This window comes from Sebastes umbrosus, chromosome 1, assembly GCF_015220745.1.
Source record: "Sebastes umbrosus isolate fSebUmb1 chromosome 1, fSebUmb1.pri, whole genome shotgun sequence".
Classification (NCBI taxonomy): Eukaryota; Metazoa; Chordata; class Actinopteri; order Perciformes; family Sebastidae; genus Sebastes; species Sebastes umbrosus.
The window spans coordinates 20788729-20804882 of NC_051269.1; the positions used below are offsets into that span (position 1 = coordinate 20788729).

General features: G+C 39.6%; 1 protein-coding gene across 3 annotated transcripts in view; it reads right to left on the reverse strand.

Annotated features, from left to right (window-relative positions):
• The window catches only part of cpne1 (copine I), a 30629-nt gene that overhangs the window by 3276 nt on the left and 11199 nt on the right, over positions 1-16154 (reverse strand). For 2 of the 3 annotated variants that reach the window (XM_037758052.1, XM_037757899.1), the window contains exons 2-15: positions 6984-7112; positions 6690-6869; positions 5288-5362; positions 4967-5038; positions 4055-4138; positions 3712-3801; positions 3481-3579; positions 3316-3402; positions 2816-2875; positions 2363-2496; positions 2095-2149; positions 1796-1850; positions 1184-1317; positions 860-1096 (exon numbers count right to left, since the gene is read on the reverse strand). In XM_037758052.1, coding sequence (XP_037613980.1) covers positions 860-1096; positions 1184-1317; positions 1796-1850; positions 2095-2149; positions 2363-2496; positions 2816-2875; positions 3316-3402; positions 3481-3579; positions 3712-3801; positions 4055-4138; positions 4967-5038; positions 5288-5362; positions 6690-6869; positions 6984-7112 — 1491 coding nt within the window. Of the gene's footprint in view, positions 1-859; positions 1097-1183; positions 1318-1795; positions 1851-2094; positions 2150-2362; positions 2497-2815; positions 2876-3315; positions 3403-3480; positions 3580-3711; positions 3802-4054; positions 4139-4966; positions 5039-5287; positions 5363-6689; positions 6870-6983; positions 7113-11406; positions 11679-16154 lie in introns of those variants that run through there. The other variant, XM_037757983.1, reaches the window with a different exon arrangement.

Genomic DNA, 16154 nt, shown 5'->3' on the forward strand with positions numbered 1-16154 from the left:
TACTTCTTCCTTCAGTTGGTGCTCACAGTGAAAAAATGTCAAACAAATAGAGAGTAGCCCAAATAGATTATAAAAAGCAAAGGGGCAATGATAGTCTATCGAACAAAGGTGATTAGAGGGGTGAAAGTGCTTTTTGCGGGCGCATTTCTGCCAGGAGAAAGACGCCATGTGGACACAGGCCCTTAGTCAGGTTCCACATGTTTTATGAACATTGTGTTTCAAAAGTCTAAATCTGTATATTAATCTGACATACAGGATTGCGAAAAGGTGACTATTAGTTCCTAGTTTAGTTCTTCTGGTTTCATAAGTCCTAGAACCTTTTGGTCACATAGGGCTATAACTGAACACCGTCCTCTGTATATCCTCGACCCAGCACAACGTCCTCTGTACTATAATACTCCACATTGCCCTGCAGATTGTATATTTCCACTTGTGTGTACAAAATATTATTGTACAGTTTGCAACTCTGACATGTACACTTTACTTTTTTAAAAACTGAAAAATTGCACGGCAACATTTTCAATACTTATGACCTATACTTATATCACATGTATTCATATTTTTTTAATCTTCTATCTATCTTATCCTTTATATGTCTTTTTTTTTATTGTAATTTTCATTCTTATTCTAATTCTTTATCACTAGACTTTTCACAGCATCAAGAGTCACCCTGCATGTGACAAATAAAATCTTTGAATCTTGAATTTTTGCAGGTGCTCTGTAGCAATTATCTGCAAAATAAGAAGGAAAAACGTTCTGGTACACTGTTATTACCCAATTATCCTATTCTTCTATTCCACATGGGCATGAAAGATACACGTGTACACACACACACACACACACACACACACACACTTACATCTTTGAACTGCCTGTACGGGACGAACTGGACAATGTCCCTGGTGACGGCCTCCCCCGTAGTCGACCTCAGCACGCCGTCGTCTCCATCCAGAAGCTCCATGGCCTTAAAGTCTGCCGGCCCCACCCCCACGATGATGATTGACAGCGGCAGCCGAGATGCCCTAACGATGGCGTCCCGGGTTTGATCCAAGTCTGTGATCTCACCGTCAGTGAGGATGAGGAGGACAAAGTATTGCTGCAGAGAAATATAGACATAGGTGAGTTTGTGTTTTTAGTTATTTTTTGTGTGCGTTTGTGGGTTTTTGTGTGTGTGTGTCCTCACAGAGGCGTTGTTGCTCTGCGCGCCTTGGGAGGCGATGGAAGCGACGTGATTGATGAGGGGAGAGAAGTTGGTGGGTCCAGAGAGTCTCAGCTGAGGCAAAACCATCCTGTAGGCCTCAATGATCCCCTGAATACCTGAGAGAGACAAACAGGAAGCACTTTAACATAGATGAAAATATTACACAAACACACACACATATAGAGTATATATACAATATACTGTATGCACACATGTATATGTATATACTGTATATATACACAATCCCCCAGATGTATTTTGGGACCCTTTGGAGGGGGTGCGACCCTCAGGTTGGGAAGCACTGGGCTAAAATACAAACTACTTTATACAAATAAAGTATTAAAAACTATCTCCATCTGGACAAGCAACAACAGTAAAATGCTACTTAAACTTTAAAACTTTATTTATTTATTTCTCTATTACTTTCTACTTACACATTGATACATCGTTAACAATCTAATACAATAGTAAGTCAGTCACGGAGACAATTTCTTTGCAGAACAAGTACTTTTACTTCAGATCTTTCACTTAAGTAAGATTTTGAATACAGGACTTTTACTGTGTGTGTGTGTGTGTGTGTGTGTGTGTGTGTACCTTGGCAGTAGGGGTTAGTGGGGTTGAAGTTGAGGGCAAACTCATGGTGTGCAGCCTGCAAGATCAATAACACAACAGTTCAATTTATGAGACAATCTAAAAGCTCTAATCGGACTGACGGCTTAAGAGAACTGATGCTGTCATTATGTTCTAAAGAATCGCTTAATTCAACCAAAACACAAAATTAGAACATGATTTTACACCACGGACTCTGGGCGGGGCTAAGAGTGATGAATGAATGTCACACTTAAGAGACCAATAGAGCCTGTAGAATGCTGTGCTGTGATTGGTTGGCTGACCTTGAAGTCTGGAGGAAGTTTGGCTCCAAATCCGAACGCTGGGAAGAGTTTATCACTGAAACAGGAAAACAACCACTGTTACAGTCACATAAACAAAAGCACTTTTTCTCTATGAGGATTCAGAGTTTCTGGTTCAGGCTGTGGGATTTAGGATCAGGGTGTTAAATTCAGGGTGAGGAGTTTAGGGCTTGGTGGGATGGGGGGTTTCTGGGTGTATTTTTGAAGGTGTAGTTTTTCCGGAGTAGGTTGTGTGTGAGTCTGTACTAACGTGTCGTAGTCCTGGACCACGTTGCCCACAGACCACAGCGCTGACAGGTACTGGTTCAACCCTTCTGGACTCATGTAGTGGAGGGATTCGGGTGAGCGAGGGTCACCATTAGAGCCGGTGAAGTCGACCCCAACCTACAGTGTTCATACAACATGCTTTCATTCATGAATCCCAACCTACAAACATTCATTCATTCATTATTCAAATCCATCCTTTACATGTTAATTTAATCAAACTGTTTATAAAGTGTGTTTAATGGATCAATTAAGAGGTTATGATTACTAACTGATACGTCTGTATGTATCTCAGTTCACAAGGATCACAAGATCAATCATCTTGTTATCTCAAGAACACAAAACTTTGCGATCTTTGACTTTATTTCAATCATGCGAAGTTGAACGTGATTAAAATAAAGCATTTAAAATGTGTATGTGTTTTTATGTGTTGACTTACGGTGAAGTTGATTTGGCAGCCGCCCATCACATAGTCCAGGAAGGAGTACTGAGTCAACAGCTGCAAACATACAGTGTGAATGAAAGAATCACTCATGTGTACTGTATATTATAAAATACACATTCAATGAAATCACATACATAAATCACAAGAAAATACACCCGCAGTGTAAAAATACACTTCAGGTAGCAGTTATGCACAAAAGCAGCAGAGTGAAGCCTGAGTAGTTTTACATGTTACAGCACAAAATGTTGCTGAAGGACGTCCAGCGTAGACATTCTGTAAATGTTCATTTCCTCAGACTTATTGATGTAGTTACAGTACACGAGAGGAGTATAGATTACGTATGCTTCTTGTCGACAGATGCATTTAAAACATCTGGCTAAAATAATATCAGATATCGGACCTGCCTCGCGTTTACCACCTTCAAAACGTGCTCTATCTGATCAGGGCCTTGAGGTTTACAAAGCAGAGAACTCTGGGTAATGTGGTCTCTCTACCTTGCAGTTCTTCAGAGAGACGACTCCAGAGTTCTTGTAGCTCTTCTTTTTCTTCTGTTTCTCAGGGTGGATGCAGTCGAACGACACCTGGAGGACGACACATCAGACAGTTTAAAAACCAGCCAATAGAAAGACGTCAAATGTTTTTATCATCAGTGAGCTCACCGCTGAACCACCTGCAGCTTTCTGCAGCTCAGAGACTTTAGTGGTGAAAGAACCAATCAGATCATGAGATCCATCACTGTCATGATCAGAGCAATCCACCTGCAGAGGGAGGATGAAGGGGAGGAGGAGAAGAAGGAGGAGGAGGAGGAGGAGGAGGAGGAGGAGAGTTCATGTAACTGTTGAAGATTTTATTGGTTGTTTTGAATAGAAGTGGATTCTGATTGGTGGAACCTTCAGCGGTCTGTCGAGGTCGCTGCCGCAGAACGTCTGCAGAGGAACAGTGAACTTCTTCCAGGACGGACTCAGATTGTTCTTCACCACCTACACACACACACACAAACCATCATCATTATGTTTATCCTCATCTTCATCTCAATGACATCATCTTGTCCTCACTTTCAGACCTTGAAAGTGACGACATTTTGTCTCACAACATGGTTTCAAATCTTAATTATTTCTCTATAACATTAAATATTCATGACTAAATAAGCAACAATCACTCAGAGTAGAAAGCACAAATGCTTGTGTGTGTGCGTGTGCGTGTGCGTGTGCGTGTGTGTGTGTGTATGCGTACCTCTGTTCTGTGGACCAGCTGCCACTTTCCATCGTCTCCTTTCTTAAAAAACTCCAGGAATGGATCAGACTTCCCAAATGTATCCTGAACAGAGAAAAATCAACATGCAGCCATCTCATTCAGTGTGTTTACATATACTAAAGTAACCTGTTTGTTGCTCCAGTATGCTGATTTCTTAAACATCATGTAAACGAGAAACTGGTTTCTGTAATCGGGGTAGAGGATTAGAGAAACATGATTAAGGAGAACTTCCATTTTTGCGGGTAACCAGGTTTGTAATCGGCTTTTCACAATGACAAAGACTTCAGATAAGGAAAGTAAAGGTACGGTCACATTAGTCTCACAGTTTGTAATCGCAAATATTAAACAGTCTGTGAGAGCAACTTAACAGTAACTGTCTGGTATTGTAATATTGTACTAATAATGGTAATGAAACCACGCTAGAATAATGATTTCTACATTTTCAAACAACAGCGCATAAGTGTTTATTTCGCTTTTCGGCTGGGGATCGAAGCGAAACAGGAAATGAATGTGCAGTAGAGCGGGTGAATGAAAGGAGAGATCATTTCATGAAGTGATTAGGGCTGGTAAAGTTAACGCTATAATAATGCACAGAATCATTTTAACGCCACTAATTTCTTGCATTAATGCAATCAATACTTCAGAGGTTGTAGTGGACTCAGTTTTAAAGCTAGAGTGAAGATACTGTCTTCATATGAAACTACAAAACCTAAAGTACCACTGGTACCAACCATGTCACACTAGCTTGTTGCGAAGGAGGCTAAATAACTCTCCAAACTCGCGTTACATTTTTGCAAGGAAAAACTGTCATGGCCATTTTCGAAGGGGTCCCTTGACCTCTGACCTCAAGATATGTGAATGAAAATGGAGGAGGAGGAAGAGCAGAGTTACCTTCTTGTCCAGGTTTTTAGCCTCAAACTCCAACTGAATGGCTCTGTTGTCCTTTATCTCCTCTGCTGTGACCTACACGCACACGCACACGCACACGCACACAATGTTTACAGGATTCTCCACTGAGACAATATAATATGACATTTAGCTCAATAATGATAATCTGATGATTATACTTTTATACGCACACACACACACACACACACATACATACACACACACACACACACACACACACACACACACGCACACACACACACACCCACACACACACACACACACACTCTCTCTCTCTCTCTCTCTCTCTCTCTCTGTACGTACAGTGATGCTTCCTTTCCCTGCAGGTTTGCCTTTCTTCAGCTGCAGAGGTCTGGTCAGAGTTTTACTGGAAACTATCTGGAATACACACAGAAGAGGTTAGTCTTTGGATCAGTACCGTAGTAACAGCAGCAACTGTAAAGCACTTTAAACAACGGTCCATCTCAGGCGTGGCTCGGCACAACTCGCTAAAACTGGTAATGGCGCGGCATGGTTTAACTCGGTGCAGCCAAAAGTGTCAATGGAAAAGCCCCATTTGCATATAGTCCATATAATTCAGACAATCTTGTGATTACAGTTTGTCCAGCAGAGGGCGGCGTGGACCTGAGAAACATCTCTGCCTCTGAGGAACTCCTTAATTAAACAATTTTGAGGGATCTCTGTTAAAAGGTTCATTATGACTTATTCAAAAACTGAAAATTATTATTAGTTTTACTGCCTCCAACCTGCAGCATCAGTTTTTCTCCGTTTTCAACTGCTACTGTGATACAAACAACCTCCTGCGCCATGACACACTCACACACTGATAATCTTTATTTTTAAAAACAGTAAATCAGCTGCAAGCTGACACTCCACTGGACACAAGACACACTGCAAAATAATCTCCTATATATTGAAGTGTTGAAACAATTTAATCAATCAATCGAAAATTCATTGGCAACTATTTTGTGGTTCTCTAACCTTGCACAGTAGCTGGATTCTCGCGATGTCACAAGATCAAAATGGATCAAGTGTCACATGAGAATCCATCTTGTCAGGCTTCAAGTAAAGCGTGAAGAAAGAAGCTTAAACACGCTTCAACCATTTCACAAGGAATAGTGAGCCTCTCCGGTGCTCACAGAATAAGGCAATTTTTTAACAGGAGAGACTTCAGAGACCAGGTCCAAAGCCAGTCATGCAGTGACTGACTCTGATAAAGACGCAGTTGGCGTCGAAACGTTAGTCTTCTAATAAAGTTGATTGCCTTAAATCCGTGTGCACCAGTGTGCTTTGGACCTGGTCTCTGGAGAACCTCCTACTTCAAGTAATGCGTTTGTGTCCGGCAAGCCAGACAACGGACCAATCAGCATCCTGTGATGAGCTACTGCAGCTACTGGCGTGGCTCAGGTGTGTGTTTTGGGACCTGAGACCCGGTGACACCTGTACATTCTAAACAACAATGGCGACTCTGGAAGAAGTGAATGTAGATGCTGCAATAGCATCAGTTACATCAGAGCTGGAGAGTATTTCTTCATTGAGCAACAGTAGCATATTATGAAAGTTTAACAATAAAAAAAAGCATCAGTACAGCCTGAAGAGCTGATACACTGGGAGGAGTTTACCCATCTTTTTTTCCACTGAACCAGAGTCAATGACAAAAAAGTGTGTTTCTACTGAGTTTAGTATAAGCTGGTCTGGTGTGTACCTGTCCCAGTGTTAGCTCCACCCCTCCCAGGTAGTCATCATCACCCAGGTCAGAGCTGGAGTTGTCGATATCGTAGACCCCCAGCTTCAGTTTCTGCACCGTTTCAAAGTGATAATCCAGTCTGAGACGCTGACTGAAGGACGGACTGGAGGTGTTCTTCAAACGCTCGGTACGACCCAGCTGTCAGTGAAGGAGACAAACAAACAGAGAGAAAGGACGGTTTTTGTTTAATTTATCTCACATATAATTAAAAAAACAAAAAACAAGGACATGTATTCTGTTGTGTGATGTTACCTCGGTCCATTTGTCTCCTCCTGAGCTCTGCAGCAGCACACACAGAGGATCAGACTTAGATCCAACATCTTTATCCAGCAGTTCAGTACAGGAGACACTCAGCTCCACCTTAGAGACACAGTCCGCCATCTGAGGGGGGGCAGAGAGAGACCATCGGATCAGGATTTAATGCAACAGAAAAATTAATCCGCAACTATTTTGACATTTGAGTAATCGTTATCAAGGGAAAATCCCATTTGTTCCAGATTCTCAGCAGTGAGTATTTGATGCTTTTCTTGTCTTATGTGATAGTAAATTGAACATCTTTGGCTTTTGGACTCTTCTGTCACACGAAATAAGCAATGAGAAGATGTCACCTTGGGTTTTAGAGAAATATGATCAACATTTGTCACCATTTTATAGAGAAAACAATTAATCAACAAATCAAGAAAATAAATGCAAGATTGTGTAATAATGAAAATAATCGTTAGTTGCAGCTCTACTCAACACCACCAATAAAACCATGTATTAACCAAGAACTACAGCTACAGACAGTCACTGCAGTCTCAACTGCTCCACACTGAATCCAAACAGTTTCTAGAGGATCTATAAACTTTAATCTGCACCAAAACAATTAATGTCCGTTACTTACTTCACTGCTGCAAAACAAAGTCATAAACAGTTTGTAGTGAGGTAGAAAGTATTTTCTCTGACTATCTGGAGTCACAGGGAGTTCTGCTGACAGGTTCCTCCCACTGTGTGATCTACGTATCTTCTTTTACATTAAATGCACCTTACTTTATGGTGTATCTCCAGCTCTGTTGAGATAACAGTGTATGACTGCACAAGCTTATCTTCTCCATATGCAAAGGATGCGGCCAGTCCTCCAACAGACACTGAAAACACTGAGTGACCCACAGCGGAAGCCTCAGAGAATCTTCCTCTATAGCGGTTATAAACAGGGGCGAGGCTCTCTGTATGATGTTGTGGTGAATTACACAACATCATAGCATCTCTAACTCTCATAAGAAGGCGTGGTCACAGCCTGAAGTGACGGAAATACTGAGATGAGATATTTTTGGAAGGACTTTGTTCAAATAAAACTACAAAAAAATTTCAGTCAACGGGACAGACATGAATTTATCTCTAAAAATTGGGCTTTAGTGTATTTATACGGTCACATATTGATAATGATATAATTATTTTGGATTATATAAGTGATTATCATTGCATTATTGTTATTAAACACGAAGACAACAACAGTCATAATCACCTGAAGTTTCTCTACCTGACAACCAGTGGTGGAAAGTACATTTACTCAAGTAAGCAGCTATAGTTAAGAGTTACTAACTTTACTCATGAAGATTTAAAAAAACCTACAATGATATACTGTATATATACTGTGTATAATACGATACATTGCTATACAGTTAATTAAACTACCCAACTGTATATAAAATGGGAAAAACTAAACCACAGTCAGCCACATCATTAAAATGCTGTTTACATATTATGCATCAGTACTATATATTATAGTATTTAGTCTATAATCCAAAGTATGATGAATAATAATGTAAAAGCCCTTTTTGCCTCCATGATGAGTTATTTTACAAGTACATTTTGCTGATAATGCTGACATCTTTAATTAAAGTGAATAAACCGATACATATCTTCATCTTTAAGATAAATCTTTATTTTGAAATTCCCACTTTACATTTATTCTTTTAATTAAAAAGAAAAATTGTTTTTCATTTAACTGTCTGGAGGAGCCCAGTAATAAAATGGTCAAATCATATTTTAGTTGTTTTTTGTGAGTTTATATAAATGTAACAGATTGTGTTAAAGGGGCATATGATATTGTCTCATATTTATCGCAGGCCCTTGAATTGAATTGAATCGATATTGTATTGTGGTAAACTTTGTGATATCAGCAGATGTCGTATTGTTGTATTGTCCAGACAATCCATATAAAATCATATCGTGATGAAACCTATGATTTACACTCCTACTTTCTACTTTTACTTGTAAAAGATGTGAATACTTCATCCACTACCTGGGAACAGAGGGAACAACGATAAGTCACAACTAATGGTTATTTTGATTATCAATTCATCTGTTGATGAATGCAGTTGATACATGTTGGTTCTGTAGTTTAATTTAAAGGTTACTAAAGTTTTTTTTTTAACTTCTGTACTTTAACAGTAGTAGAACGCCTTGACCTTTGGGGGGGAACTCATTCCCGTCCTTGTTGACATTATAACACCCACTTCTGCATCAGGAGCACCTGATCCGTTTCATTTCTGTCAGATCCAAGTCGCGCTTCCGCTTTTGTTTTTTATTTATCTGAAAATGACTTTCTCCAGTAACTGATTAGCTACAAAATGTCCATTACAATTTCTTAATGTGTTGTTTCTCTAACCAACCGTCCAAACACAAAAATATTCCATTTGCAATAACATTAAACAGAGAAACTGCAAAAAGAGAATGATTGAAGTTTTGATTGATAAAAGACTTAAATAAGTTAATTGATTATCAGAACAGCTGCCAATTAACTGTGATGAGGATGTTGGAAATGCATATCACTTTGGTAAAAACACAAAGTGGCCAAGTAACATACGCCAATTATTTTCTTAACCAGAACAACATCTAGCCTTCAACAAGCCAGGACCATCTCTGATATCAGTGGTGGAAAGTAACTAAGTACATTTACTCAAGTACAGTACTTAAAGGAGAACCACGCCCATTTTCAAAATTCCTAAATGTTATTCCTATAGTCTAAGACAGTCCAAAAAATATTAGCAAACATGAACAACTCTTCAACAAACAACAACAAAACTTCATATTTACTAATATTTTTTGGATTGTCTTAGACCATAAGAATACCATGTAGGAATTTAGAAAATGGGCGTAGCTCCCCTTTAAGTACAATTTTGAGATGCTTGTACTTTACTTGAGTATTATTACTATTTTACGGTATTTTACACTTCGACATTTCAGTGGCAAATATTGTACTTTTTTTACTCCACTACATTTAGCAGTTATAGTTACTTTTCAAATCACGATTTTACGTACAAAACATGTGATCAGTTTATAAAATATGAAGCATTGTTTACAGATTAAACTACCTAACAGTATGTGACGCAGATAAAAATTAACCACACTTCAACCAACTAAAAAAATGATTCGTCATTAATAATGATGAAATAATATCACACTGATAGGCACCAGTCTGCCTAATGAGTACTTTACTTTTGGTACTTTTCAGTACATTTTGTTGCCAGTACTTTCATACTTACGAAAAAAAACTGAATGCAGAACTTTTACTTGTAATGGAGTATTCTAATAGTGTGCTATTGCTACTTTTACTTAAGTAAAATGACTTTAATACTTCTTCCACCGCTGTCTGATACATTACATACACAACCATCAAGAAAGTCCCCTGAACAGAAACAGCTTAATGACACACCTTAACACAAACTTCTGCTGGGATCCTACAACACCTGACTGTTTCCTGGACCAATTATGTCAATCATTGAATCTCTCAGGTGACTGAAGAATTGGCACCACTGATCTTGCTACCTGTGAACTGAGGGAGCAGCACCTGAAGGCATCACCAGTATGAGACAGCACCTGAAGGCATCACCAGTATGAGACAGCACCTGAAGGCAACACCAGTATGAGACTGAATGGAGCAGCACGTGAAGGCAACACAAGTATAAGAGACTGAATGGAGCAGCACCTGAAGGCAACACCAATTATGAGACTGAATGGAGCAGCACCTGAAGGCAACACCAATTATGAGACTGAATGGAGCAGCACCTGAAGGCAACACCACTATATGAGACTGAATGGAGCAGCACCTGAAGGCAACACCAGTATAAGAGACTAAATGGAGCAGCACCTGAAGGCAACACCAATTATGAGACTGAATGGAGCAGCACCTGAAGGCAACACCAATTATGAGACTGAATGGCGCAGCACCTGAAGGCAACACCAATTATGAGACTGAATGGAGCAGCACCTGAAGACAACACCAGTATATGAGACTGAATGGAGCAGCACCTGAAGGCAACACCAATTATGAGACTGAATGGAGCAGCACCTGAAGGCAACACCAATTATGAGACTGTATGGAGCAGCACCTGAAGGCAACACCAATTATGAGACTGAATGGAGCAGCTCCTGAAGGCAACACCAGTATGACTCTGAATGGAGCAGCTCCTGAAGGCAACACCAGTATGACTCTGAATGGAGCAGCACCTGAAGGCAACACCAGTATGACTCTGAATGGAGCAGCTCCTGAAGGCAACACCAGTATGAGAGACTGAAAGGAGTTAAACTGAGGCTGTAAAACCAGTCAGCCAGTTAAACCAGCACAGTAAACACATACCAGTTCTCTCTCACACACACGCAGCATTGTGTCAATATAAACTGAGTAAATCACCTTATCAGAGCCTTTGTATGTTTATCTTCTTCAGACCACAGGAGCAAACAGCAGGGCGGAGGACAAACTACTCACAGTCCGGAAAAGGAAACCACACTGTTTCAGTCAGAGCAAACACACCCGAGAGAGCACTACCCGTTACCTGACCACTCTGTTAGACTTTCTATAAAGATTCACCCCAGCTGGAGTTAGTATTTTAACTGTAAACTGAGACAGAAAATAGTCGTTTAGCCTCCGTTAGGCAGCTTTAGCTAACAGGGAGCGGCTCACAGTCATGCAGCGCTCTGATTGGACAGTCAGCTACACAACCGCGTCCTGATTGGACAAGACGACTGTCAGTCACGCCCTCTGGATTCAGACGTTTCTAGCTTCCGGCAGCAATCCTTCAGAATAAGAGCGGCACCACACAACAAATCCTTTTCAAATAACTTCTTTTGCAACAGGACTGGATGTAATTAATCAACTAAGTGCTTTGCTCCTTTTGACTTTTAATACACAAAATGTAAAACAAAAAAATACATTTGTCCAACTGCAGTTACAAACACTAAATTAAAACAGCATCAACAACACTAATAAACAATTCCACACAAGACAGGGAAACAGTTTCACAGAAACAGATGTCTCAACACATACACAGTCCATGTACATAATGGCACATACTATCACACACACCATGGCAGGTATTGCACCCATGTAGTGCACTGCACCGTCTACCGTCTTGCCCATATTGCACAGACAATAGCCCAATATTACACAGATGCAACATATTGCACTGTCCCTATTTAACATATTGTACTGTCCCTATTTAACATGTTGCACTGTCTAAACATATTGCACTGTCCCTATTTAACATATTGCACTGTCCCTATTTAACATGTTGCACTGTCTAAACATATTGCACTGTCCCTATTTAATATATTGCACTGTCTAAACATAATGCACTGTCCCTATTTAACATGTTGCTCTGTCTACACATATTGCACTGTCTAAACATATTGCGCAGTCCTTATGGTGGCTGACAAACTCTGCAGTTTACCAACATTAAATATCAGTATGGCTGCAACTTATTTCATTTAGCTTCTGAATTAAGTTGCAAGTTGCCACAAAGCCAATGAGAAGAGGCCAAAACTCCAGCAATAAACAACTGCTTTATTGTTGTTTCTCTCCATGCACCTTCGAAGTAGCTGAAGTTGTGCCAGAAATCCCTACTGTTTTCATTAAGCCAATAACACAAAGAGAATAGCACAAAATGAAGAAAAGAAAGGGTAGGGAAAGTAAGACATGTTGATTATTATTATTATTATTATTAACAATAATAATAATAATAATAATAATAATAATATTTTTTAATGATCTTATTAAAGTCTATGGTCCCTCAAGTCCTTCATTGTAATATTGTACAACTGAGATTGCTATAAAGGTTAAAGCATGCAGGTTTCTGTGATTTCCAGTGCAATAATATGCTTAGTTTTACAGATAAAAGGTGAGTGCAATAATACAAATTACAGTCCTAGATCACATATTTTCAATCTTTTGGACAAACAAACACACTATTGAATATTTCGATACAGTTGTATTGAGCTAGTAGTATTCTGACAAGTGATTCCTACAGTAGCTAAACAAATCAAAGCAGCTTTACAAGGTTGTTTAATGATTTCAGGAGTTGTGCAATATTTAATTTAAAGAATGCTCTGGCTGGATTATAATCATCAGCCTATTAAGTGCAGCTTTTACATTTAAGAAATGTAATTTAATATATTACTTATTTTGACGGGACCAGTTTTAATCTGTGCTTTCAATTTAGTGTTGTGATTAAATACGACATCATGCCACTTTTCTGGAGCTTTCAATCACATCTCAAGGTCTTCCTCAGCAGATGGAGTTTGATCAAGAGGATAACAGGTGGTGATTTATGGCCGTGATGACAATTGACAACAACATCCACTGAGGAAGACTGTGACATGCAGTTGAAATCTCCTGAAAATACTACTAAGTGGACCCTTATTTGGGATTTTATTTGGTCATACTACTGTTTTCAAGGTCACCAATGAACTTTGACACTCACTTCAAGACTGGTAAAAAAAAAAGTAAATTTATGTGATTTTATGTTGAAGGGCAGACAGTCAGGCCGGAAGTACTGTTGCTGAAGCACTGATAATAATCTGTACTCAGATGATCAGAGAGAAAACAGAAAAGTCTCAGAAGTATAATGTAGAGCAGTAAGAGCAGAGGAGGAACATTACAAACTCAACACAGCCTGATCCAACCTCCTCAGAGAGAACAACACAGTTTCATTTTATTCATCCTTTGCAGTAGAACCACCGTGGAGTCAGAAAGGGCAGCAGAGCATCACATCACTAATGGGAAACAGAACAAGAAAGACCAAAACAGAAAAATGCAGTCTTGAGACAGAAAAAAAGGGCATCATGTACAGAACCAGTGTTCTATTAAACCCTGTAAATCACATCCACAGAAACACACACACACCACATACTGAGCTCCTGCTCATCCTCATCCTCTATTGATCCACCTCTCTGGAAAGAAACTGTTCATAACATGCAGCTTCAATGAAGAGCTGGAACAAGCTTAAACACAACATACTGTACGTGAGACGGACTTTTGGGGAAAATATATAGGAATACTGGATGTTATACAACAATTCAGTTGCAAAGGAGACACAGCAGTCTGGAACTGGACTTTTGTTTATTTCCCAAACTACAAGTATGGACTGAGCTACTGCACCTGTGAGTAGAACAGTTCAACAGATCTATTACTTTATAAAAAATAAAAAATAAAATAAGAGCATTAAAAATTGGCTCTTGATGCCACAATCTACAGATCACCATACACTACCAGTACCATCTACAGGCCACCATCTATCATCTATACGCTACCATCTACAGGCCACCATCTATTATCTAAATGCTACTGTCTACAGGCCACCATTTATCATCCATTAGCCCACCATCTATTATCTAAATGCTACCATCAACAGGCCACCATTTACCATCTATTAGCCCACCATCTATTATCTAAATGCTACCATCTATAGGACACGATTTATTATCTAAACGCTACCATCTACAGGCCACCGTTTACCATCTATAGGCCACCATCTATTATCTAAACCCTGCTATCTACTAGCCACCATTTACCACCTATTAGCCCACCATCTATTATCTAAACACTGCCATCTACATGCCACCATTTACCACCTATTAGCCCACCATCTATTATCTAAACGCTACCATCTACAGGCCACCGTTTACCATCTATAGGCCACCATCTATTATCTAAACCCTGCTATCTACTAGCCACCATTTACCACCTATTAGCCCACCATCTATTATCTAAACACTGCCATCTACATGCCACCATTTACCACCTATTAGCCCACCATCTATTATCTAAACGCTGACATCTTCAGGCCACCATCTATTATCTAAACGCTACCATCTATAGGCCACCATTTACCATCTACAGGCCACCATCTACAGGCCACCATCTATTATCTAAACGCTGCCATCTTCAGGCTACCATCTATTATCTAAACGCTACCATCTATAGGCCACCATTTACAGGCCAGAATCTATTATCTAAACATTGCCATCTACAGGCTACCATCAACAGGCCACCATTTACCATCTACAGGCCACCGTCTATTATCTAAACACTGCCATCTACTTACCACTATGTGGCAACAAATGTCCTTGTAAAAGGACAATTAAGAATCTATCTGTCTTATGACAAAAATGTATCAGTGTATCGGTCATTCCCAGACGGTATACTGTATAATCTATGGTCAATCTACATGTTTTGAATGGAGCTTGTCGTATCTGTCACTCACCTGCAAATCCTGCCTTCTGTCTATTGATCTGTGCGGGGGGAGGTTGAATGCTTCATTCACCCACACAGACTCACTGTTCAGACTCACATCCTTCGCAGAAACCAAGTCTGTCATCAGGATTTTTCTTTTATTCCAATGTATGTTTTCATTTTCTCCACACACCAGGTCCACAACACAGAGACGCAATCATCTATGCCAACACAACCAACCATTTATCTAGACAGGGTTTCAGTTCACTTTATTAAAGCCTGTTTATCCATTTCTTTCACACACACACACAACCAGTTGAACGTTGTTATCAGTGTACCTGTTTGGAGGTTAACCACTACCTGAAAGTAGCAGACGGTCCCTCTTCAGACAAAACTACTTCAACTGATGCTTCCTGCTCGTTAGGTTCAGCACTATAACATTTCTACAAGAGTCAGCATGTGTGGACTAAACAGAAATAACGAACGCTTTATTTTATCTGCAGCATGAAGCTGTGGTGACTAAAAAGCTTTAGGCCATTAATGTTGAAATCAAAACTATGGCTGTTGGTAGTTGTTTAAATCTGCCAAATTGTAATTTTATGGGTTATTGATGTTCGGACAATTAAGATAAGGTAGCTAATACGTGCTAACATCAGTTGTCACTTTTTGCCAGGGTAAATATTCAGTTATCCTGCAGCCTGATGGAGACACCAGTGGCAAACTCAGCCATTTATCCATTTTTCCACACTAAGTGGCGACTTGATTGCTGACAACCCAGAGATACTAACGTCGTTATACTATTGGCTCACAAACCTCATTAGAAGCGTCAACCAAACGTCAGATATCTTCCACAGAGATAAACATAACATTCAGCTTTCTTCTAAAAGCTCTGCGGATGTATTATTTTTTTATTATTATTTGTCTACATAAAA